This window comes from Triturus cristatus, chromosome 10 (assembly GCF_964204655.1).
Source record: "Triturus cristatus chromosome 10, aTriCri1.1, whole genome shotgun sequence".
In the NCBI taxonomy this organism is placed as follows: Eukaryota; Metazoa; Chordata; class Amphibia; order Caudata; family Salamandridae; genus Triturus; species Triturus cristatus.
This window is the reverse complement of record NC_140593.1, coordinates 983874984-983902558: the sequence shown is the minus strand read 5'-3', so window position 1 is coordinate 983902558 and position 27575 is coordinate 983874984. Positions and strand designations below refer to the sequence as shown.

The 27575-nt window shown below is 41.8% G+C and overlaps 1 protein-coding gene across 1 annotated transcript in view; it reads right to left on the bottom strand.

Moving 5' to 3' along the window:
• NATD1 (N-acetyltransferase domain containing 1) overlaps positions 1-26227 on the bottom strand; it is a 64406-nt gene extending 38179 nt beyond the window's left edge. The window contains exons 1-2 of the mRNA XM_085628902.1: positions 25991-26227; positions 5238-5356 (exon numbers count right to left, since the gene is read on the bottom strand). Coding sequence (XP_085485028.1) covers positions 5238-5356; positions 25991-26078 — 207 coding nt within the window. The 5' untranslated portion in view covers positions 26079-26227. The remainder of the gene's footprint in view (positions 1-5237; positions 5357-25990) is intronic.
• Between the last annotated feature and the right edge of the window lie 1348 nt (positions 26228-27575).

Sequence of the window (27575 nt, the reverse complement as noted above, 5' to 3'; positions counted from 1 at the left end):
AAAGAGATCCAGAGAGCGAACAAAGCAAACCTCAAGACATCACCCCTTTCAAAGCAAACATGAGAAGCATCTATCTTTGCTCCGACAAACGCAACATAATCCTCGACTTCCATACATTCTTTGTGACGGAAAATTGACAGTGTACAAGGAGGGTACGAGGTTCCTCTGGGATTCAAGATCAGGAGAGGTGAGATACTGTAGTGTGGGGTAGGTCACCTGTGACCCCACATTTACAGAAAGAGAAAGATTAAAAAAAAGGGGGGTTCCCCTTTTCGGAACTAGGGCTCTCACACACCCAGCAAGCTGAAAATTTACACTAACTTAATTGCAATACACTCTACTTTCACAACTGGTCTAATCACTTGTTAATCAATATGAACCCTACACCAACACATTGCATGGAGAACAGCTAGACCTCATACTTGCATATAGCTGTATTCCATACCAAACCCCTTATGGACACATCAACATTTTATCATGACTAAATACACTTGGAAGTCAACATTCCTCTCACAATCGGCTCCACAACATCATTTTGTCATTCAATCAGTGCCCTGAAACAAACCATTAATACATATTATACACTGCACATTCTCTCCTCACAACCTTGGTTAACGGAAAGCTTTTGTAATCTCTAACACAAATGACAGAACTTCTACTGAAGTGGGTGAGGGAGTGGGAACAAGGCCACCTCAAACCTAGGAGAATAAACAAACTATTCTTCACCCAATCTGATGCCATGACAACTCAACAAATTCATACTTTTAAAACCTTGTTATCTCTCTTCGGCTTCACCCTTAAAGACTTGCACATGCTGTCAACAACCTCCTTTCTCCTCTATGCTCACTCATCAATGACCCATCCTTATCTGCTAATGATGGACACATATCTTTTGAAAATCACAAATAAAAGGGGCACCTACCTTTGTTACATATGGCTCCTCTGCCCTCCAACACCTCCGACCTTCAATTCAATTACACTTGCACACTTTGTCACATCATCCCAAATTAAACTCATTCCAATAGCCTAAACCACTAATCCACCCAGTGCACCATCCAACCCATTGTCCTCTGACCATCTAACTTCAACTCCCCTGATCTTTTTCAGCTACTCCCTCACATTAAGAACAAATTCAACACATTTCAAACTTATGGTGGTTCTACTTATATAGAATACAAAATCTGCGGTTTCCACCTCTTCTACCACCCAGTATCACAACTCCCCTGTCCCTTCAAGAAACTGGAAAGAATGGTTCTCTATTGACTTATTTTATTTACATCTAACAATGTACCATACCCCTCCGATCGTGTTTTCATATTATACACTTCATAGAAATTACTCTGGTGTACCCAAATCTATGATCACAGGCCATCCTACGATTGCTTCCATCTTCATACTTTTGGGCCTTTACGCCACCTTTGAAGCTTATGAACATCCTACTCTACCATCCGCTCCATACTCCCTTGGGATCTCAGCCCTTACACCCATCTGGTTCACCTTATACCGCTCCAGTCGCTCAGGACTCAATAACATCAACACTGCCCCATTCAGTAGGCATTCCACAAACCGCTGTCCTTGACCTCCCTTTCTTCACTACAAAATGTAGCTATTTTCTCCTCATTTGGATTCTCATCTCAAAGTTGTGCTAACAATACTCAAACCGTTTCCTCATTTCCCACATTTACACCCCATCTTCTCCCCCCCCCCCCCCCCCCTCTCAGACTACTCACTGCAATCCGATACTGGATGGCAATATGGTCATTTCAGTTGAACTTCTGAAACTGTGGCCCTAGGTTTGACCTACTCATCATTGCACATCTCACTCACCAAAACTCATTCCACTTTCCATTAGACTACGTGATTTCACCTTATTGGCAAGAAGTCTTGAGGTTCTCTTTAGCTCATTCGTAAAAACAGAAGCTTTCAGGAGTAACACAGCTACTGCAGCACATTTTTTAACATTTAAGATTTGCAAGATACACTCATACACCAGCTAATACACTCTAAATGTTTGGCAACTCATTCGTATTCAGCTGAAAGGACTACTGTGATAGTCATTTAGTAGGGGATCCCTATTAACCCTTCATGCCACAACTGAAGCTCTCAACTATGCTACAAGTCAAACCCATGACTAAGACTGGGTTCATGCTAATGACTCCTATATAAAAAGAAGTAAATGGTCTGACCCCAACTACCTGTATGACATATTGTAATGAACCACACATATTTGAAACCTAAGATCCATTTATCAAACTATTAGTCATGCCCAAGCCATCCTGCGCCACCTCCAATTCCCAGTCCTACTTCTAGGAACCCTACACTTCAACTCTCTACCACCAGACATCTGTGCAATATACTTTTTAAGAGTTTGGAACATCACTGAAAGGACATGTAAAAACTAACTCAAAAAGGAAAGAGTGGTTTATGCCAATCAGCTATAAATATGCTGCATGCATTTACGTTATTTTGGCTAAAGAAAACATATCGCATTGGATGCGTGTCTGCCATCATTTTCACAACTGACACTTAATCAATGCCTCATGTTTCTCCAAATTCGGTTATTCTTCACCCTCAATTTATATTTCATCATTGGTGCTACAGAAAACATTGCCGACTGAAAAGAAAGGTTACTAATGCTAAATAAATAAAATACACTATCTGTTCTCCCAGAGTCTGAAATCACCTCCCTAACATTAAATCTCTGCATCTTCCCACCATTCTCTACTTTATAAAAGAACTGGAGGTTTAGGAGTTTCTATAACACCTCCCAACTCTTGATTCTCAGAGTCTACAATACCTTGGCAGGCACCATCTTTCAAAGTCCCTGGTGCAATTTTGCCTACCTGCCAAAACCAGATGGCAGGCTTTCCTCTTTGGCCCATTCTCAACACCAGACAGCTTTGTTATAGCTCAAAGTCCTAATGTTTAGAATTATTTGAGTAAACCCTCTCTTTCTATGTAATCAAGAAAAACTGGGATTACACATCTCTTGTATTTTCCACCTAGTTCACGGTTTACTCTATACAGTACTCTGATGCTCTGCAGGGATAACTGCTTATAATATTACTACCAACTATTTTTAGAATAAAGTGCAGATTACTGAAACAAGGTTATAATGGTACACTGCGATTAAGTAATACATTTGTTAACTTAATGAATTAGCACTTGCACTGAAGACTCAGAGCATTGATACAAGGACTCCTAGCTCTGTGTTTTGTGCTGGTGACCACACCGATGGGGGGAGACATCCATTTGCACTCATTTTCATGAGGGTCTTCAAAGCCCCACTCCTTTGCAGTGAGTACAGGGTGCCACCGGAGACCTCGGTTTTCAGTCTTAAAGGCCCTTAAGAGGAAATCATTGTTCCATGTCTTTGAGCTAACTTCTGATGTGGAGATTCCAATTAAAGTTGTAGGCAGCTGTTCTGTTCTAGAGATGAGGCTCTACCTTCATCACATTACCCTTCTTTTACATAGTCTATAATGGTCACGTCTAACCATGCACATTAATTCACAATTGGCTTCTAGGGACTTTAAAGCTTTTCAAAATACAGGGCTTTTTTAGCAGTTGAATTTATTCAGCAGAAGTACACTATTTGTAGTCTGTGATCCCCTGAAAGGCGTCTTAGCCAGACAAGGAGTATTCCACGTTGCACTGGGAGTAAACACATTCTTCAATTTGGCAGACAAAATGGGGAACTGACTCCCATTGGAGCCGAGATGTCCCCATGTCTGGATCTGCTAAAACACTTTTTTTTTTTTAGTTTATTCTTTTCTGCACACTCACTTTTTCATTCACTGGTTGGCAAATATGCAGAGGTCCCCTCCAGTGCGTTATTATGATCCTTCCCATACCCCTCAAAAGACAAGCTACTTGGTCCATCCAGGAATTCTTCAAAGCCTCTACCTGAAAGGCTTATTCGGGTTCCTACCTCACCATTTCTGTAGAAGAGCAGGTCTTTACCTGCAGTATGCAGATGAGGGGATGGAATTTCTTGAGAATTCTCTGCAAGTTCAGGGAGCCAACCAAGAGGATGAGTACCTGAGAAGCACTGTGCCCTTACACTACTCACTAAGACAATGATTGGTGGACTCTGCTGTTTTGCAGAGCAAGTAGGTTACCTTCTGCCTTGATACCCATATTCGACATAGGACTACAGCCAGCATTTGGGGTAGGGCACATAGCCAATGCAAACCTTAAAATGGGAAGCCACTATTTATTTAAATCATGGAATCAGTCAGTCGTTATTGGCTCTCCTGCAAGACAAATTTGTAAGGTGCAGAAGTGATTATTTCTATTGCAGCAGCACCCAACCATGGCAAAAGAGGTTGTGCCTGAACATTATTGGAAGTGAGCTTTAATTAAGAGAGCTTAGTATATTATTTTATGGGCATCTACGAACCTGCACACACTTTAAAAGTGCCTGGGAAAGAAATTATACAGGTTTGCCCTTTTACACGTTAACAGTTTTTAAAAAATAAAGCAGCAGGTCAAAAATTTCCTTTAGAAACAGTCACCAACTATATATGCCAGGCAATGCACACCTCCATGGGTTGTTCAAAGAAAGTCGAAACGGCTTTCCTTATTGTATGGATCATCATACAATGTATTCATTTTCTGCTGTTTTAATAATAGGTTCATGAGGAATGTCAACATGCATCCTCCTAGGCGGTTATTGATAAGCCACGAAGACCATTACCCAGCTCTCTACATGGTCATTTGTCACTTGCGGGGCTCAGCCAGAGCTAATCAGTTTTGCTAACTACTATCTTCAAGCACATCCATTAATTATACCTGCACCCATCTGCATGTTCGGTTTAAACGCGATTTCAAGCTTATGCAGATGAAAGGTCAGTTGTCAGACAGAGTGAATGGGTTTACACAGTACGAAAAAGGGAGATGGGGTCAGATTTCCTTTTATATATTATAGTCTTATCAGTGCAATCATTTCAAGAAAACTTTAGATTAGTTAATAAATAAACACTTTAGCAGGTGAACTCCTTAGATTGAAGAAATGACCCTCATATAGTAGCAACCAGGATGATCGCATCCAGGAAAGTAACAGGATATTCCGTATGCATACAAGGGTGGGAAAACCACGGAGAAAAGTTTGAGTCTGTAGAAAAAGAATTCAGATTGATGCTGGTCGATGGAAGGGATTTTGTTTTCTATTTTTAGCCTGAGGGTCGAAAAGGAAGCTAAACCAGGATGCAAGAAATGCTCTCTCTTGTTCTTACCTTAGCCAGGTGCTTGGCGATGCCTCGGCCTCTGAAGGCATCAGGAACTTCTGTGTGCTGCAAGTCCACTGTCCGTTTTCCAACATATTCATACAGCAAAACCGCCCGGTCATGGCATCCTGGAAATATACATAAACCAAGGTACACATTTAAAGGGAGCAAGATGCTCATAAAAATGGAAGAGACAAATCATATTACTCAGTATATTCTTGTCCTCCGAAGTGATTCTAGTGTAAACATTTAGGACAAAACAAATGGACAGAAGAGACTGCTGTAATGGGGTGAATTAGACACTTCTTGTACTCATGTACGTATTACAGCTAATAAGATCAGTGTATGTGCTTCTCCACTAAGAGTGTTCAGAACAAAATAATCGTTGGGTGACAATGGGTGAATGTAAAAATGTCTGACAGTTTGAGATGGTGAGAATGTGGAAAAAGCAAGAGAGAGTGTCATGCATACACTTTTAATCAATACAACTAAATAGAAAGTGCAGTTTACACTCCTTGACTGAATAGTTATCGCTTACCTTTATCCAAGATTGCAAAAAGGTATTAACCAAAAAGTAACATACCATCACTGAACTTGTACCCACACAGATTAATAGCACTGGCAAATAAAAAGGCACAAAAACAAATTACCTTCCATAGTTTCAAAGTAAAAAAATAAAAAACAACAACTTTTTCAATCCACAGACACGCTAAACATTAACTTGTACTCGCAGTTTCTGTTATGGTCCTTCTTGAATTGCAGACATGGGTTCAAGGTCATGTTTGGAAAGCCCAGGGAAGGTCTGGGGTCACCATGTTCTCAAGCAATCAGAGTAGCGGTTGCATCCTTTCCCGGTGGTTTGTATTAAGACATCATTTCTCTGCTCATTTTGTTATGCAAAAGAATACTTCTTATAGGACCGAAATCAGTTCACAAGTAAGAAAAGTTGCCATTTTGGTGCGACTTTTCTGGACAAATGTATTGAAATGTTCTGCTTGCATACAATCACAATTTGTCTTTTTATGGGAATGGAAGATTAGTCTTGTGATGGTCGAGCCTGGAGTCTGTGGTGGCTGTTGGTCAATTTGGTTCTCAGGTTCCATACCAGGACATTGATCAAGGCAACTCGAGGTTTCTCAAGTAAACATGGCTATTTGGAGGCAAAAGACCGGAATATTACACATGAAGTCTAGTTATATTGTTTAAATTGTAAGTTTGGTTATGGGTTTTAATTTTCACATTCTGTTATATCAGCATAGCATGCAAGCAAACGTGTTGGCTACGTGAAATCTGGTTATTCTCCTAATATGGAAGAAGGAAAGGATGCAACACACTATTACTATGGCGGTATCTTAAACATAATGATAGACATGTCAAATTTAATAAGTGCAAAGTGTAATAGGCCAACGACTGCCATTGTTGAGTGTGGGGATAAAAGAAAAAACACATGAGGTGAAGCTTCAAGTGGTTTATGTAGTCCAATCCCTTAATCAAAAGTGGCAATAATTTGCATATTAACCTGCACGTATGGTTTATGACATTCTGTCTTTTTAGGTCGTGCCTACAAGACAGTGCATGTGCTGGATATTGTAAGGCTTACCAAGAATATAGAGGGGCCTGGAGCCTTCCCAAAGCTTACCATCGGTTGGTTCTCCTTTCACTCTTATTTGCATGTTCATTTGTGTATCTTGTGTTTTCCCCGCCCATGGAACATTGCCTCGTTACCATCTCTTAGACTTGCTGCATTTCTGCTCCCGCGTCTTGCTTTTCAAGCATTAGATTTTTGTTTTGTGTTGAGCACTCCATGAGAGTGCATGTGTTTTTGAGCTATCTCCTCGCGTGCCTTGCACTAGTTTCTCTCCGTTGTCTAAGAGCTTCTCTCTGCTCCCTCTCTGTTGTGGTTGCCTGAGTGCTTCTCTCCATTATCTCCCTGCCACATCTGTGTTGGTTCCCCCACCTGCACTCGCCTTCTCTCTCCTGTGGTTTCGCTCCCCCCACCCATGACCTCTGTGTTGCTTTCCTCCAACCTGTGTTGCATCCCCATTCCTCTTACCCTCCTGTGTTGCTTTTGCCACCCTTCTGCACTTATGGTTTGCTTGCATGTCCCACACACCCACCTCAGTGTTGTTTACACCTCCTTCCCACCCTCTCCGTGTTCCACTGTCTTCTCGTGCATGTCTGGTAAACTTGACTAGTGGGCTAAAAACCATTGTCAAAGCCAATAGGACACAAAGGTGAGACCTACTGGCTTTGCCAATGCTTGCTTGAAGTGAGGCAGTTATAGGGAAAAGGCTTATTACCATGTGCAGAGCACATGTGGTTAAATGCGTGCAATCAGACGGAATCAAAATAACCAGAGCGGATTACACACCTGTTTTCTTCTGTCATATGAATGTAGTATCAAATCTGTTAGAGAAGAAACATTGTTTTTTTAAGAAAATTAAGCTGTTCTGTGGTAATAATATGGAATTTGGCCATTGCACTGCGGTAATACATTAGTAAAAGTGTGTTTACTTGTTTTAACTATTGTGTTATTTTATTTTTACTATATTTCTCAAACAATGCCAGGTGCTCAACCACGCACCGACAACCATAACTGCATTGAGTACAGTGCATTTTCAAATTATTCTTGGTGATCATTCAGTCTTCAAATAATAGGTTGTGGTACTCAGGTTGCTACCATAAGTTAGTGACCCCATATTATTTGGAACTTCTTTGGGCACTCTCTGGCCTTTTATGCGACTTTTTCAGCCCAAGTAGAGGTCCATCTCAGTTTTCCATTTCTGGAGGTTTGGCTGCTCTGCGGCTTCCCAGTACTTGGCCACGAACTACTGTGTTATTTAAGCACATTTATTTTCACTGGCATGGAATAAATATAGAATGTAGTGCACTAATGGATGTGCTGATCTGGGGTGTAGTATTGAGTATTAGGGGGGTGACCCACAAATACTACCCGACCTGGGTCAGTGATACAGTACAAATAGATAAGTGGTCACGGTAGCAGCACTTTTGTTCGACAGTAAATAGTAGCATTCACCAGTTTTTTCGTTATGACACGAGTCCAATTTATTACTTTAAACAAAAGCATCCAATGCAATTAAATTCAAAACATTAGTTGATGATGGCAACGAAGTTGCTCAATTGTATCTCAGTGCAATATATATTACAGTGCTCTTGGTGTGGATAGAAAAGGAATGAGAGTCAAGTGGCAACGTGTGGGTGAAGGACAGGGAAAAGGTGTTTGTGACCTATACATCAGTTATACATGGTATGAACTTTTACGGCCTGTGACAGGTCAAATGTTCCTGAAAATACACATAGCTCTAGGGGACATCCACTTTTCTAAAAATTGTCACCAGAGTTTGTGTTGTATGTTGTCTGTGTATTGTCAACATTTCGACCCCTAGGGTGCAGGATTAAATAGTATCCTCACGGTGGAGTCTTCATCAGGACTGAACTGAGAAGAGCACTTAAATAAAACAACGGGGCTTCTCCGCCGTGTGGTTAAAGGTGTGGGTTTGAAATGGCTCTCAATCATAAATGAAGAGAGCCCTGCAGCGGTAGCTCAATAACTTGCGGTGGGTTGGAATCAATCCCAAAATAGCTCTCTCTCTCTCGGCCATCACCCACACTAGCTGCAGTGCTTCACCACAAGTGTTGTTCCTAACCAGGAAACAAGTTGATTCAGCAGATTCACTATGTGCACTTTCTTGGAGCGTGTATGGATGCTTAAGTTAAGCATTTGCCTCCTTCTCTGTTAAGGATTGTATTGAGTAAGAAAATCCTCTAATTTTCGAACATCTATGATCACAATAATCAACGGCAAATGAGCAGACCAAAAAAAAAAAAAAAATACTGCACATACAATACATTTGTATGAAAATATTCAGTATGCAGTTCTTTTTAACCAGCTGTAAGCCCCACATTCGATCTTGTTTGTCCCCAAATTATTTTGAGTGTACCTCAGCACCAATTCAAGGGAGTCTGCCATTAGGCAATTCCATGATTCTAGCAAACATTTTTCCCTAGGTGATCAGGTCTTCCGTACCTTTTTCATCTAATCTGCTATTTTGCCATTCTTTTAAGCCTGTCTTCCAGGCTTCTACTTCTACTGCCATAGACGTCACTTAATGTATTACAATCTGCCTCCTTGTGGACACCATACCAAGCGTGATTTCATTTTTAATGGTTTCCAACATGGTATCACACGCAGCAGGCACATTTTGATCAACATCACACTCATCACCTCCACTCAGAACTTCGCCATCCTTGGGCAAGCCCACGATTAATCCTTCATTCAAGTCCTACTTGGACAAGTCTACAAACAGGAGTTTATAGAAAACCTCCATCATCCTACAGTGGTCAATGTGTTTTAGCCCTGAATTAAATGTTCTTAAGTTGGGCGGCTTTCTTCAGAATCTAGAAGGACTTTGCTACCTGGCTAACCCTCCTTTCCCTGCTGTGTCATGTGTCAAAATAATGAAAGTGAAGGATGAAATTACAAGCTCGGTCTGTGGTGGAATAAAGTCCACTGTCAATTTTTATTTTGTTTAAGAACGCTCAGGATGGTCAACTCAGTCTTTACTACGGCTATCGATGCATACTCATCCAATAGACATGCTTCATTTGGTTTTCACGCCATCGCGGTCAGCTTCCAATAAAGACATTTAAATCTGGACAAAAGCATTCCCCACGCCCAAGGAAGTTAACAGGAGCCAGCTCTCTCACACCCTTATAAGGATACATATATCAGTGACCAAAAGACTGGAGGTACACACCCAAATAAAGAGGGACCCTTATAGGTACAGTACATGGGAGTAGCAGTGCAGGTTCTACACTTGCCATGGAACAAGTCGCCATGTTTCTCCCGGTTGTTGGAGGTACCCAAGTCTGTTAGATCACTGCTCACCAATTGAATAGATGGCCCACTGCAGTGGAAAACAACAATGGAACAGGCAAGGTCCAAATCAGCAAACCAAAACTGTGCCATATTAAGCTATCTCCATAACTCAGTATGGGAAAGGTCTCACCACAATCCAGCAACACTGTTCCCATCAAATCCAGGCAGGTGGCAAACTCAATAGCAATGGAAACAAACCTGCAACAGGTCAGGAGTACTGTTAATCCCTCCCAGAGTGGATGGGTGAAAATTGACCAGCTCCCTATTTGTAAACCTATTAGTAATAACTCATGCTCACGCCACTGAGTGTGCATTTGTATTAGGCAGTTTTTACTCTGTTTTCTGCAGAATGTCAATAATTATGTCATCAAGTGACATAGTGGTGCAATCTAAACAGCGCCAAGAAACTTTTAGAGTAAGTGATAAAATGTCTGCCATATAAACGAATAACAAATGAAGAAACGGCCATTTTTCACACGCAGTTAGTATTTCACTGACTTTGCAGGTGTTAATATATTAAGGTGGTTACAAAATATGGAGGAATAAAATATGCAAAAAGTAGATATTGTTTTACACTATAAAATATCAGCAAACAGACAAATGTAAGGCGCATATTCGAGTGACGAAGTCTGGTTCTCTTCATATTGAAGCACACTGAGCCAGAATCTCCAGGCTACACAAGAATAAAAGGATCATTGTAAGCCAATTGTACATTATGACCAGCACCTGCCGCTTCTAGATTGTCAGACAGTGACCGAATGGCTGATAATTTCAGAGGGTAATTTTATTTTTTATCATGAGAATTTGCCTTGAACTCGAGTTGCTTTGGAGTGAGTAAGGGAAAGACTGTAAATGAGAGTGAAAGAAGGAATATCAAGGTCATACCCTCATCAATAACCATTTATCAGTAATAATTTATTAGAGGTTTTGAAGAACATAATTACTTTGTTATATACACTATTCTATTCACCATGACCACCAGTGTGCTCCTCATTGCGATACATTCAGGAGTATCAAAGAATGTACAAACCTGCACTAAGGAATAAGCCCATCGGCGACAGACTAAAACACAGTCGTTTTCAAACAAATTCACCTGTACCACAAAACTATCACCCCCTGCCCTGAAGACCAATACCCATCTTCTGTATAAGAGAAAGAGAACTAAGCAAGAGAACAGTTTCCATTGTGCCAAAAAAAACTAACCCAGTGGGTCGAGAGTATAAAGCCAATTGTAACTGAATAAACACAACCAGATCTGAGAATAAACCAAATTGCAGTAAAGAATAAACCTAATCATGGCTACGATTAACCCTATTGTGCCACAAAATGCCCGACTATGCGACAGAATAAACACGACTGCCCATAAGAATAAGCTCGGCCAGGCAACTGGCCCAGCTCAGACAGAAAATCATTACCAGAAAACGAACACAGCTCCAGCACAGTCCCAGAGAATGAGTCCAATCAAGCTAGATAAGAAGCCCAACCAACTCAAGGTTTAATCCCTTTTTTGTGCCACCATTGAATAAGACTGTTGTGGATATGAGAAGGTCAACCACTGTGATGCTGAATATTTGCAACAGTATCAGAGATTATTACAAATTCAAAATCTATTCTGGGGGTGGGCATGTATAGAGGCTACTAGGCGAACATCTGAATTTCTTTATTTGGAATGCTGTTGGTAACAGGTGTCATTTCATTTGCGTAGCAGTTCCAGTTTTTTTTTTTACTAAAGCAAGTGACAAACCCGATTACAAGGGGGACTAGGGAAGGCTGAGAGTGACACCTGAGTGGGCTGCAAGCCGATACTGCGGAGGGCCATGAAGAAAGACTACAAAACTGAGTCTTTGATGGTAGAGGGCTATAATGAATCTCTTAGGCTCAGAGGAGATCATACCAAAGCTAATATGGGCCCAATTATAAACTGACTAGTTGAAATACTCGCCAATCTTATTGCTGAAACAACATAATGATTACACAATTCCGATTAGTCAACTCTTTAATCAGTAAGAATTGTCCCTAAATCAGGAGCTGTGGCATGTTCGGAAGATTTTTTAATTTCAGAGATCATTATTAACTGGATCCATTTCAAGAAGGCTTTATGCGAAAACCTGTTACGTAATTGGGGAGTCTCCCTCCATTTTCTTTGTAGAAGAAAAACAAAGATCTTTCAAACACGATAGCAACTTTACACGCCATGTATTGCCTAATTATAACTTTAGAATGTGACAAATTTGTAGTTTTTCCACCTAGCCATATCCATTACTTTGCATTAAGTTACACAATATTTTTATTTCAAATACCGGAAGCTACAGAATCAAAAAGCTATTTGTGGTTTGTCTCGTGTGGGTCAAAACGGCTGCTCAAAGTTGGTTCACAAAAAATGCATACCACCAGCCAATGCGGACAGATTACGTTGCCACTCTGGCATTTTCCCGGTGGGCTTCAGGCAATGGGGGCTGTTTTGAAAGGTGTATAGGTTACCGTGATCCAATAATGCCACCATTCTTGTTGAAGCCTTGAACCTCGTGCAGTAAAAAAATGGTTTGAACATTTTTGTCAGGACTTATTTTATTCTCCGTTTAACCCCTGCCCCTTTCTCCAGTATGTGTTTATACTCTTTAGAAGCTCTCCTCTAATGTGTAAATCAAAATGTCCTTTGAGATTATTTTACTAAAAATGTGGTGGTGTAGTTCTGGACTGCACCTTGCAAATATTCATACTGCTGGTGTACTTGCAGTATTTTACTAAGTATCTGCAAGCTTCTAGGATTCGAATTTTAACACGCGAGCTTTGTCCACTGCCCACCAGCTGCTATGTACAAGCTTTTCAACACCCATTGGGATGAAGGGTTGGAACATGAAGAAACGGATTTAAATTATGGCCTCAGCTCAACATCATGCAGTTCGGGGGAGGGGGGGGGGGTTCGAAATGATTTTAAAAAAATTGTGTAAAATTGTACGGTTATGTTGCAAAATATTGAGTTTAAAATATCAGGAGACTTAATCATCAGAAGTTAAATATCATGACGCAAATATTGTGATGCACTAATATTGTTTACACGAATACAGATTTTTGGGGCAAGTAATATAGTTTTAAAGAATACGGATGTTTATTACCGTTTTCACGAATAGTTAAAAATATTGTTTTTTTAAATCATTTTAGTGGCTATATTAATTTTATGCGTTACTATGGTTTAGATCAATTTTTTTTTTTAAACAGCAAATAAGTGATTTCGAATATTTTATTTAATGATAAAGAATTTATAGTGTTGTAGTGGGAGGTTGGGTTTATAGGGCGAGAAGTTAAGTAATGATTAATTCATTAGTAATTGTAACTCAATCATTTAATTGACATTTAATGAAGTATATTGTGGAATATTGTTTTTTTCACTTATATTTTGGTTGCGGACTTTTAGGTTTGTAGGGGTATAGGGTGGGAAGTTAATTGAATATTACTTTTTACCATTTATTGAATTTTTCCTTTGCGTACAGCCAAGTTGTCGAGTACTTGTTAATTATTTTATTCAATAGTAATTATGTAAACTGATATATATATTTGAACTTCTCGTTTCACAATTTTCTGAGGAAAGAAGACGAGTATGGACCCAAATCCGTGCTGCAATAGGTTTTATTCGTTACACACCACCAGTTAGTCCGCCATGACGCGTTTCGGCCGTCCCTCGGCCTTGATCACATGACACGCTACAGACTGTGAGAGCTATTTTTAAAGTGCCAGTGCTTCCATAGTGCATGAAAGACAGACAAAATACTTATGATTTGTTAAGAATACAGCGAGCCTTGTGTAAATACATATGTCTTTTACATAGATACAAATCTACTAGTAATTCATGTCCGCTATACACAAAATTATATATAGTATTTATTAATTGCATAAATGCTAACTGAAGTTAATGAGTGTATATATAATGTGTAGTGTCATAGGCCTATCATGTGCAAAATAGCAAAGTCTGAATAAGTGAATAAATAAATTAAATATTTCTTGTTCTTACATAACAAATTAATGTCATTGTTATGGTAAATCAGAAGGAGCAAAAAAATATAATAATAATAAAGTGAGATTATGTGTTTGAATTCTTAAATCTATTAAAAGTTATATTATAAAATTACATATAATATAATAAAGTGCAGTGCTGCCTAGATGTATTTGGTATAAATACCTTATACTAGCTTGGCTTAAAATGAAAACTATATTGAGTGCTTGGCAAAAGCGGAAGGAGATGAAAGACAAGGATGAAGTTAAAACTATGTGCGAGGGGTAAAAACGGTTAGGAAGGGAGAAGTGCGAGCTATGATCTGATGGTATAGGAGGTGATCATATTTGATATAAACCTGTCCTAATACCTCCTAGGCTGTGTGATGGAGGATAGTTGAATTCAATTAATAAATATTACATATAAATACACTTAATAAATATAATACACTTGTTAAACAATTTGTAAAATAACGTTCAATTTAAATTAGTGCATATAAATATAAATATAAAAATCCGTAAAATATGAATTATATAAATATTCTAAAATCCTACTTCCTAGTCATTGCTCTAACACATCTCTCCTATCCATTCCTGAATTTACCTTCTCTGGTTGGTATATCATATATGGAGTTTTTCTATTATATTTTCGCATGGGGTACAGATCTGTCTCTTCTCAGTGATCATGAGCAGTGCCTCAAATAGTCATTGTAAATAAGTATATGTGTATTCTCGAGTCTTACGGGGAATCACCAAGTATAATTACTATCAAGTAAAATAGAATAGAATATAAAATGTAAAATTAGACTATAAAAGGAGTAAAATACTATGAGTAGTATACCAGTTAGCAAGTTAAATCTTTTATGAGGGTTTATTAACAATAACGGGGACCCCAATTGTTAAAAGGATTTCCCTGTATTGAAAGCATGTATGAAACACCTCAATCGGTATAAATTACTTGGCGGACCTAATAAAACTCGTAAAATCATATATATATATATATATATATATATATATATATATATATATATATATATATATATATATATATATTTTTTTCAATTAATATTTTTTATATTAAGGGCATCATTACGATGGTCGGTCAGAAAGGCTCCGAATGGCATTCGGTTTGACCGAACCAGTGTCGGAAGCCAAGTTTCCGACCGACTCTGAAACATTTCCGACCTATCGATTACGATACAAGGTAGTCGGTCGGTCACTCCGAATCGGTTCCAACCAGCATTCGGAGAGTCAGTCGGAGCAGAATCGTAAAGCTCTATGGGTCGCGTTTCCAACCGACCGATTACGTCGTTGGATTCAGACAGCCGTTTCGACTCAGTCTGTCCGTGCCGGGATCAGCGGTCAGAAACCAACTTTGGGGCCTGTAGCAGGCCCCCCCTTCACCCAGAAGCCTCAGGTTGTGGCCCGTGGGGATACCCATGGGACCCCTCTTTCCAACCATGCACTGTGTGGCAGGCACCATGGGGTGCCCGCCACAGGGTGCAAGGTTTTCTCGATCCATCCCTTTTTTTCCCCCAATGGGAGCCTGTGTTATCTGTCGGAACACAGGCTCCAATTGAAGTCAACGGGAGTCTGACCGAATGGTGTTCAGAACCATCGTAATCGGTTGGTCGGACTCCCTGAACCCAAGTCAGTCGGAAACCAATCCAACAAGAAGTCGGTCAGAATGCTTTACGACTGACATCATAATGAGACCCTAAGAGTTCAGATGAAATTCTGGGGCACTCTACCTCTGGCAGTCCTGGGACGCATAGCGCTTCTGAAAACGGTAGTGCTCTCACGACTCCTCTATCACTTTGCAAACCCACCATTATATGTCAAACCAGCATTCTTTTGCGTGTTTGAGAGAGACATGCGGCAACTTATTTGGCATGGAACGCATAGCAGGGTAGCATTGGCTAAGCTGCATCTCCCAACTAGCCGGGGTGGCCTTGCTGTGCCCAATATGGAACACTATTACCTATAATGTGTGGCCCGCTGGCTTGGCGCCCGATGCCCAACAGACACCGTTACACAGCAACCAGGCCACACCCATCTCCAACTAGTGACGTTATTTCATCCTGGTAGGGCAGGTATGTCACCTACCCAACTACTAACGAAAGTGGCTTGCACTTGCTTCCGCCGCAGTCTAAGACTCACACATAAGGTCACCCCATATGCGCCTTCTCTGCCCATACTTAGCTCACCCAGGCGACATCAAGCAGAGCTTTCCCAATGGGAGGAGGTGGGAATCCAAACCTTAGGAGATTTATACTGTGATGGTCAACTGTTACCATTCAACGCACTTACTGAAGAGTCTAACTTACCACAAGATGTACAGAGCTGGTGGTGGATAATAGGCAATGGCGCTCTAGGGTCTTATCACATATATAATTTGGTTATAGCATGAAATCTGGGACGGTGCATTAGGTAAGGAAAAACCACAACATCCCCAAGCGTGTGGTCACCAGGCCACTCTACTGCAAATACAAATCCTCTGCACACGTTAGAAAATTACCACAAAGTTACATTGATGTAACTGTATGTGTTAACTTTCTAACGTGTGCAGAGAATTGGTATTTGCAACTTACCACAAGGCCAATTTTTATTGCATGCTGCATGTGCTGCGCATAATATGGGGAGATATAACACAAGAACCTGCAACACACTTGACAATACAGTATCTGCCCGAGCTGGGCACGGGCCAACATCTCACCAGATGGTTGGCGGACTCTTTGAGATTGCACGCAACACCTCCACTGTCATTCCTTCGAGCCCACGGGGACGAAGATCTGCAATGACCTAGCACAGAGCGGGAATGGGAGGATATCTTAGAAGGTCCCACACGCATTTCTCAAAACACTAGGTTCCGACTCATCCAATATTTCGTAATGCACAGAGCCTATATGACAACAACCAAGATCAATCAATGCTTCAATCACAATGATGCCAAATGTCCCAGATGTGGCATGATAGGTGGAGACCTCCTACACATGCTATGGGGCTGCATAGGCTTCGAGCTATCAGATCGCTTTACAGGCTGCCAAAACGCTACCTTAACTTGTATTTTAGAAAATTGCACTGATAGAGTCATTTTACTGTGTATTCTCGTGTTTTTAAAACAATTGAATTGAACTTGCGGGTAAGTTGGCTGTTCCGGCTTCCCTGTTGCCCAGAGTGACTTCCCCTGTAGCAGCCAATCAGGCAGTGAGAGGGCGGAGCTGTGGGCAGGGACAGGAACTAAATGCAGCCAGCAGTGCGTGAGCGCAGCGGACGCGCGCGCCAAAGGCAAGCCCGTCTACGCCCGTCCGCGCCCAGGCACCATATCCGTCTTATCACCTACACCTTAGATACCCTTAAATTGATGCACTCTCCCCTTTTAAATCTTACCCGAGAAAAACAGTCTCTGATCCCTGAACAAGGAATCCTTACCAAAAGGTGTGCATTCCTAGAAATACAGATCTCCACCACCCCCAGGCATATTTCACCTCACCTAGCTAAACCCCAGCCCATGCCTCTTTCAATCTACTCTCTCAATACACGTTACCTTGTCAAACACCAGCTTGACATCTTTCTCCTCCTGCTCACTGATACACCTGATTTGTTACTGTTGACAGAAACATGGCTCACTGCAGACTCCGCCCCTGATTTGCTGGCGGCTATACCATCTAACTACTATATCATACATGCCAACCGTTTATCAAGTAAATCGGGAGGGGGAGTTGCAGCCATTATTCACACCAACTTCAGGTTCAGCACCCTGCCCTGTCTCTCCCTCAATGAGGTGGAAAATATAGTAATCCAACTTGAATCCACCACCGACACCTTCGTCTGTGTATTAGTCTACAGGCCACCACATCAGAAGGCTCACTTCCCCCTTTCACTTAGCGAGCAGATGGCAAAACTCGCCACTGATCACGCTAAGGTCCTCCTCGAAGGCGACTTTAACAATTGATACAATGACTCTCTTGAACGTCCACAATCTGCTGAGCTGTCTGACCTTCTTACTAACTTAAATTTTAGCCAGCCAGCAGGTCTCCTCTCCCACCCGTTTGAAGGGGCACATCCTAGACCAAGTTTGGACTAGTGGCATGACCACTTCAATCCCTACAATTGACCCTTGCGTTTGGTCCGACCATCATCTCTTAAAATTCACGCTCATACTTCCGATTTTTCGTAAAATTAGCACAGTCGAAGGCAGCCTTGCCAGGAAATGGAATGCTATCAATAAAAAAAAGACTCTCTTGACACCCTGACCAGCACCAACCCGTCTCCGGGAATCGATGACACTGACTTCTTGCGCCAACTAGAGGCAGTGGCGACGGGAATACTCCCCTGATAAGAAAATTCTATACACCTCAGACCGGAGAGAATATATGAAGGCCATCATCACAGCGAAAGCTGCTAACTTCTCCTCACGTATTCTCAACTCTAACAAAAGCTCTAAAGAAATATTTGTTATTAGGAATGAATTGTCCAACCCAGACAGGGTCCTCACAAAGGTCATGCCCTCTCAAGCATTGTGCAACTCTCTAAACTATTATTTCATTGGAAAAAATCACCATCAAAGCCAGCATTCCTTTGCAACCTCCCCCCCCCCCCCATGTCGCCGGCCGCCACCATGCACAGAAACAATTGTGCTCTCATCTGCTTCCCCCCCCCCCCCCCCCATTAGTACTGAGCTCTTTCAGGAGCTCCTTGTCAAAGTTAAATCAGGAGCGCCCTCTGACTGCTATCCACCTCACACAGTCAAGGACAGCCTATCAGTCTACCCGGGCCCATCACTCACGCTACTGAACGATTCGCTCACCTCCGGTAAACTTCCTAAAGCCTTTTAAAAAGCTATAGTGGTCCCCCTACTGAAGAGACCTGGTGCTGATCCCACACTTCTACCTAATTACCGTCCCATTTCCCTACTCCCGTTTCTGGCAAAAGTGCTAGAGGCCCAGGTAGCCAAATGCCTGTCCGCTTTCCTGGAAGAATCTAAATACCTCAATTCCTATCGGGCAGGTTTCCAGCCAGCCCACTCTACTGAAACGGTTATTTTGGCTGTCCTGGACACTCTCCGTGACAACGCGGATAAATGTTCCCTCCCAAGCACTGGTGCTACTGGATCTTTCCGCCGCCTTCGACACGGTCGACCACACTATCTTGGTCGACCGTGTCAAACAAGCTGGCATCTTAGATATGGCGGCTCGTTGGCTCTCCTCCTTCCTGGAGGACCGTTTCCAGGCCGTCCGCCAAGACCATTTTTTGGCCCCACCACGCAAAACCAACTGTGGTGTCCCACAAGGATCCGCTCTCTCTCCCCCCATCTGTTTAATCTTTACATTCTCCCCTTGATCCAGTCCCTTAAAGACAGGAATGTGATGGTCTATAATTATGCAGATGACCTGCAATTGGTGTTCTCGGTCGATAACTCATACAGTTCTATTACCTAATTTCAGGCCACCATGCTACATATCCAACAATGGATGGACCACAACCATCTTAAGTTAAACCCTGGTAAGACGTAACTTGTTCTTACAGGGGACAGCCATAAATTCTGGGGCCCTCATTACTGGCCATCAGAGCTAGGCCCTTCTCCCTCCCCTTCCCCATCGGCCAAAACATTAGGAGTCACCCTCAACAATGACCTGTCACTGAAAACTCAGGTTGGCACGGTCATCTCTTAATGTTTCTTTCAACTGAGGAAGATCAAAAAGATACATCAGTTTCTTACACAGGAAGCTCTGATCAAAGTGGTAGTTGCCACTGTCCTGTCCCTTCTGGACTACGCTAATTCTGTGTATTTGGGCATGCCAATCTACTTGCTCAAACGGCTACAGATGGCCCAAAATCAGGCAGCCAGAATGATCCTTCATCAACCTAGATGGCAACCAGCTACCCCTTTGCTGAGGAAACTGCATTGGCTCCCAATCCCTCAACGCTGTGCTTTTAAGGTGGGCTGCCTTATATTCAAATCCCTGCATGGCAACAACCCTAAATTTATTAACACCTTGATATTCAGGCACACTCCCTCTCGGAACCTTCGCTCTGCTCATCTCTTTCTTCTTACCATCCCCGTATTCAAACGAGTACGTCTGGGCGGCCGCAGATTTGCCACACTCGCCCCTAGTCTGTGGAACTCCTTCCCGCTGGAGATCCGCTCCTGCACTGACATATTGCAATTTAGGAAGTCCCTTAAAACGTGGCTATTTGCACAAGCCTATAACTAAAGTTGTCTGCTGATAATCTGAGCCTTCTTAGCGCCACCCGGTGTACGTGCGCTCTATAAATTATTATTAACATTAGCATTAACATCAACACTACCGTACAGTCCTACTGGGAAACAGTCATTAAACATTCAACTTACTGCACGGAACACGTGCTAGAATGGTCATGGGAGACATGTACACTAGGACTATGCCAAAGTCCTAAAAAGTATAAAGTAACAACCTAATACATAGACCTGGGACTCATTGTTGCCAAACGGTTACTCACTAGGTGCTGGAAATCCCCTGAATCCCCAGCTGCGAAGGCTAGGTTTCAGTCACTTCTCTGCTGGGCACAGGCAGAAAGTGTAGCGCTCCATCGCAAAGACACTATAGGGGTACGAAAACAGTCGCTGACGGCAGAATGGGATGCAATACTGACAGACTTCCGTACATCCTGGCAAGAATACTCGGAATCACAAAGTACTTCTTCCGAGCTGAAGTGGTGCAAGAACTAGTGAATAGCGTGCAGTAGGGAGAGAGCAGGAGTGGTTGTAATAGTCGGATGGGGAAATGCGTAGGGCCACAGGCGCAGTGTACCCCTTGCATGTATCCAAGGTGAATATGGACTATTCAAGAAGCAAAGGAGGCGTTATATATATGTTATGCAATAAAGGTGTAGAGGAGGTGGACGGAATACAGCGGTGATATATGAATGCTGATATGGTTCGTTGTCTCATTTAGTCAGTAAGGGAAGGGGAAAAATGTGAGGTTTTCGTTTTCTTTCTGCATCAATGTTATGTTGCATAATGTTTACACCCTATTTACCTAGGCACTACAAATACTATGTGTACACTAGTCATTACTCTGTAATGGTTGGTCAATGTTAGATGCCATAATGCATCAGTGTCCAAATTTGTAAACTTACTTATGTTCTCTGATTTAATACCCGAAATGTAAAATAAAAATTGAATAAACAAAAATGAGGCCCTAAGAGTTAAATATTTTTTCTACATTCATGGGGTTACTTATAAGTAATGTTTCTGAAGTGAAGTACTTTCCCTACTCTCGCTCAGACTACAGTATGAATAGTAAAATTATTCTCTTCGCACTGCAACACTTTTCCCACTGTTGCGCTGTTTGGAGTGGGAATAGTAAATTTCACCCTTCCGATATTCCAACACATTCCTTACTGCTGCACAGACTGGAGTGGGATTAGTAAATGTAACCCTCCGAAGCCCAATGCTTTCTCTACAGTTGGACTTATTGGAGTAGGAATAGTAAATCTAATCCCCCCCCCCCGAAGTATAACACTTTCCCTACTGTAGCATAAATTTGAGTGGGAATAGTACATTTAATACTCTTAGACCTTAACAGTTTTCATAATATTGGTTAAATAGATGTTAATGCATTAATTGGTTTACATGTTTTATACTATTTGTTTTGACATTTATTTTAATGCTTATAGTAATTTTAGTAAAGGTGTTTTGGGGGGTTTTACATTTTTTATATGTTATTAATTTCATAAAAGAGTCATCATATTGTTGCTATAGAATTGGTTATATTTTTGTATGGCGATATAGTATATATCTATCTATTCTGCAGTTCAACCGATAACTTCCGCCTACTGGGGTTGGTGCTTGGCAGTGGGCACATGACCCACTTAATATCACACACAAGAACTGTGCTGGATCCAACACAAGAGCCCGCACTCCACAATGTTTAATCCGCAAAGAGTTTTAATCAGATGGCTGACACGTTTTGAGCTTTCCTTTTCATGAATTCTGTTCATAATGTTTGTAAAACTGGTATAAATGTAAAATGAGGAATGACTTCATGGTAGTCTTTTCACCATATCTATAAGTGACGTTTTTGTTTTTTAAGGGAGCTTGGGCACTCTTCACTATGTGGCTTCGACACTGACCGTCAGGTCGAAATGTGTCTTTATATATATATATATATATATATATATATATATATATATATATTTTCCAGCTACACGCCTCGTCCTTTTCGTACAAAGACACAGCACTCACAGGGGAAAAGTCCACAAGATTTATTATGACTATCAGCACCGGACGCGTTTCGGTAGTCGCCTTTCTCGATGGTACATGGGCGTGCCTGAAACGGCCATCTTTTATACATTTATCCTCATTTCCTGTTCCGAGTAGCAACATAAAGAAGGGACCAGTAAACACCTTGCAAATGAATCGCCATTTTGTAACATGTTGTAGCATATTGCTGTGCAGGCAGATCCTACTTTTAGCAGCATATACAGATGTAACCCTTGTATAGAGTACATAAATATATATGTTTCATGAAAATATAAATATTTACAAAACATACAAATTCTCCCACATTCCGCCCTGAATGAGCAAAATGTGGAGCATTACTGACCATCAGACATGATCACAGTAGATTCTGCAGTATACATCTCTTGTGAGATTACGCATTATCTTGCACCGAATGGGGCTTATCAATTGATCACAACTTCCGTTTCAACTGCATGCGAATCAACCTAATATACTTAAATTCATAAGGTCCCCTCAATAATAATTACTCGAACCCACACCCCGTGCTCGTGTTAAGATATTCGATAGACAAGCTAAACTTTATACTATATACAGGAAAAGGCAAAAGGAAAGGGAAAATTTAAGGATGAAGTCTCCTTCCCCCCCTCCTTTTTTTCCCCCCAGAGTTTTATATATCGCGAACTTGACCCGAATCGGGTATCAGAGCGCTTTACAAAAGCACCAGTTTCTTTACAAGAGGACACATTCATTTTTGTTAGGCACGGGGAGATTAAGTGATTTGCCCAGAATCACAGGATGTTTAGCATCATTGCCGAGACTCAAACCCAGTTGCACAGATTCGAGGTCGACCACCCTAGCCATTAGGCCAACTCTTCTCCTAGAAGTCTCCAATTCGGAGTAGTCAGTTAAGTCCAACCTCAACTACAAAGTGGTGCTTTTATACAAATGACAGGTGTGCCCAAAATAATGATTTACCAAAAACTGGGCTCCCCAAACCGGACGGATAGACAAAGTGCGATCCTCTGGTCCTCCAAGTCAGACACTGGGCACAGAGCTCACAACCCTGTCCCATAAAAAAAGCATTTATTATGTAAACAGCAGCATGGACCACCTAAACCTACTCCCTTAAACTATGAAGCATCTATAGAAAGAATATTTAGGATTGAATCTTTTGTCCGAACAAACTGTGGAGAAATCCACAATACTAATGATATTATAAGTAAAGAATACATGTCTACTGATAGAGCACCAAAAATATTTTCACCCAAGGACGGCACTATGTAAGGACTTCTAATTGTGTGATTACCTTATTTGGAATCCAGCGAAAGTCAGAATGATGGTCCTAGTGTTGCCTGGTAGGGGCCATCATTCGTTGTGCTGAGTAGTTAAGAGGCATCCGACTGATGATCTCTAAACCCTAGCTGACATCAAAACAAACAAACATTCTAAAATGCTCACTGTAGAAACAGTCATATATGCAGTCCTGGCCAAAAAGGAAAGCGGTTTCTTTTCTTTACACTGGGTGACAACGTTGAGGCCATGGATTATTGTGGGATTTCCTTTATGGTCTGGGGTGATGAGGCAACAGCCAGTCAAAGGCATCTGATCGGAAGAACAACATTGTGGATGTTCACATGTTAAATATGTACAAGGTTATTTGGTGCATTGTCCACACAGTCAGACATTCAATAATAATTCAGCTTCCAGAAGCACAGCAAGAGTTTTGGTTAAATGTCAGAGTCGATAGTACAAAGAAAACCTTGTGCAAGAAAGGTAAAGCTAAAACTAACATATTTTGATTAATAAGCAGGGATGAAAAGAAAGCAAAAACAATGACCCTCTTTAGGATGCAAAAGAGAATATCCGGACCTAGAAGTAGTAATGATATACAGGAATTGCTGCGTTTCCAATTTTTTTCTGTGCTTTGTAATATTTGTGTAAATTTGATGTATGTGCTGTATTAGTTGATACGTAGTTTATGATGAGATTATGCTCTATAAAAGAACATACATTTTTTGTTAAAAGAGCGGTATTCCAAATCAAAGCCCCGGGATCTAAAAGTGCTGGTGGCTAAAGCGGCAGGGACGACTGAGAGTGATAAACACGACACGGGGCCACCTGCCAGCACTGTGGTGCTTGAGGAAAGGAGGATGACGTCACTGAGACTCCACAAGTAAACACTGAGGGCGACTATCACTAAAAGGCGACGGCCTGCGCGATGAGCGAGCGGCTACATTTATTTGGCATACTTTGTGCTCTAGAAGCCTCCGAAGTGCTGAGTCCAAACCTCAGCCTATTAATAGCTGTTCCAAGGACACGGCTCCTGAGCGTAACAGTACATACAGCAGCACCGACCCGCTCACCCTTCCCCTTGGCACCGAGGAGTCACCAAAGCGAGGCGACCAGCTGAGCCGGCAGCTGTTTCCAGCAGAGGAGTCTTTCTACTCTGCACATATTTGCATACGCTGACATTCTCGCTCTTGGGTGCAAGCAGGAAATCTCACATTGTACCATGAAAGCGAATGATGAAAGAACGAAGGGAAGCAGACCCTGCAGTAAACGCGTCCTACGAGTTCAAACGATTAGCTGTAAGAGGCTGCAGGGCATGCCATGATTCAGTATCCAAAAAGACGGTGGCTCGAACAAGGGGTGTACGGGAACAGGGGTCTCGTTCCAAAGACAGAAGTGGAGAAGCCGATTAGAGCATGGAATGGTGGGTGTTCAAGAGGCATGCATAGAGAAGGAGTTTGAGAAAAGATAATAGGTCAGAGAGAAAGATTGAAGTCTGGAATAAATAAAGTAGAAAATGTTTCTGGAAAAGTGCAGGACGTGGGGGAAGGTCCAGAGACAAGAAAGAAGTCAGGGGATATGATAGGTGAGATCAGAAAACAGACTACGTCAATGGATGCGGCAGAGTTATCAAAAGGGAGCTAGGGGGAGAAATAATAAAGGGGGCTACGAACAGAGATGTGTAAGTAGAATCAAAAGGCACAGGACGCTAGCAAGTGATGGGGGCAGGCGAAGAGACGCAGTGGAACCTATGCCAAGACAAGTAAAGGCCAGGCTCGACAGATTAAAAAGAGAAACTTAGAAAAATAAAAAGACAACAAATTTCAGAGTAACGGGCAAGAGGTCGCTCTGAGGAAAAAACGAACATTAGTGGGGTGAGGAGTAAAAGGTGGGCCAGGAGAGAACTCGTGATGCAAAATACGAGACCAGGCTGAAAAACAGGCAAAAGAGATAAGGAAGAAATCAATAGAAGATGCAACAAGAGACAAAGAAACGTATGAGAGAAAACAGAATTTGGGAAAGCATACAGGGATGGAATCAGATGAATAAACAACAGGGCTGAAAAGCAGTGGTTATTAGAATAAACAAGGGGGTTTAAAAGAGAGGGGCTCATTTATAGACACCCGGTTCAAAGACAAGCAAGCGTTAGCAAAAGAGACGACTGTAATCGAGAGAAACGTCAATGGGATCTTACTTTAGAAAACACAAAATATCACTTTAAGATACAATGGTAGCACGGAGGCAGGAAAAGTAACACGAAGGGTCAGGCTAAGGACAAGTGTAGGCGAACAGGAAAGGGAATAGGTGATGTAGCGACCTGGGGAAGAAAGGCTAAATAAAAACATACGTTCTTACCGTTGAGTCGGACACAAAATTGCCTCCTTCGGCGGTCGTGCTGGACCTCAATTGGAAGGGACTGTTCCAGGCTTTGAGGGGTCGCCATGGCTGAGGAATCTTCTGGGGTCCCTGCTCGTGCTCCTCCACCCGGGAAAAGTCTGCTACTGAGCAGAGCCAGTGGCCGGGATCAGCTGTGAACGCACGTGACGCCTCGCAGCGAATCGCCATGCCCGCGCTCTGTTTTCATTCCTATCCGTCCACTCTTTCAGCTCTGATGAGCAAGTGACAGCTTCTAGCCAATCAGAGCGGCTATTTTAGGTATCTCCGCCCCCTTCCGCCTGGATAGTGACAGCGACGCTTGCATCGCTAATCGGGGCCGTTTAGTGGTGGCCACGTGATCACCAGGAGCCAATCTAGACGGCAGTCCCTGTTGACTTCCATGTTCAAGTGTGCAGCGCCGCTCGATCTTCCACAGCTGAGTGTTAAACGAGAGGGGATTGAACCTTGCGTTGATCTCCATTTCCCTGTTTACACACATTGCTTTCATCAATGAAAACATTGAAACCAGAGCCTGCTAAGATTTTTGAGTGAGCTCGGTCTTGGAACAGAAGGACCCAGATGGAGCCACCATTAATTAAGGCAGAACTTATTGAGGGTTTGGAAAAAGGCACACTGGATAGAACAACGTGTATGCTTAATCTGGACATTTTAGTGTTGAAACGCTCTTCAACGCGCTGAACCACATCATGATTTCACCATTCTAAACTCGTTGCCATCGAATTGGGAGTGGTGTGTTTCCTATGGTCTTCGGTGCACCCCGCTGGACTAGTCTCTCCCATTTATAAACTCATGAAAGTACATAAGGCGAGATTAAAGCATTTTTGATAAGAACAATCGATAAGTATCTTTGTTTAATGGTTTACTTACTCAAATACGTAAAAATACAGATATGCATACGTTGGGCTATCGAATAAGATAGTCCATAGACCTACAAATCATGAAAAATACAGCAAAGAACTCTAATAGAAATCCACCCTAGAATCACCTTCTAAGAGTGAAGAAAGTGTCTCCTCACAATGCTTAATTTGAGCTGGCGATTTCCTGTCTTGGCAGCCCCACTCTTAATTGTTACAGTGGCACTTATGATAGTCTTCCACATGGTGGCGCTATTTGTCCAATGAAGAGATGAATACAACCACAGTTGTTAATTAATTTTTAATGTATGTTAAAAATGACTAGTATCCGATACCCAAGCCTTTCTAATAGTTGAGAGGTCTGAATTGTCACACTTGTAGAGTGAGCAGACTTTGAGAAGAAAAAAACGGAACAGGTCAAAGATAAAAGTAGGGTTTAAGTCTTTTGTGTTACATTTATGTCTGGTCTGTCTCGGTTTTTGCTTAGCAATGTTAATATATATAACCTACTGGCGGTTGCCAGTAGGTAGTTATACTTAAGACCATGTTTCCATTCAAAAAGCATTTTTTCACTTGCCTATAACTTTGGTGCCGGTTGACGAATCTTCACAAAAGTTTCCCCCAAAAAGTGTCGCGTTAGGTCTTGTTGTGCATGGAAAGTTTCAGTGTGATCCGTCAAGCAGAGGCCG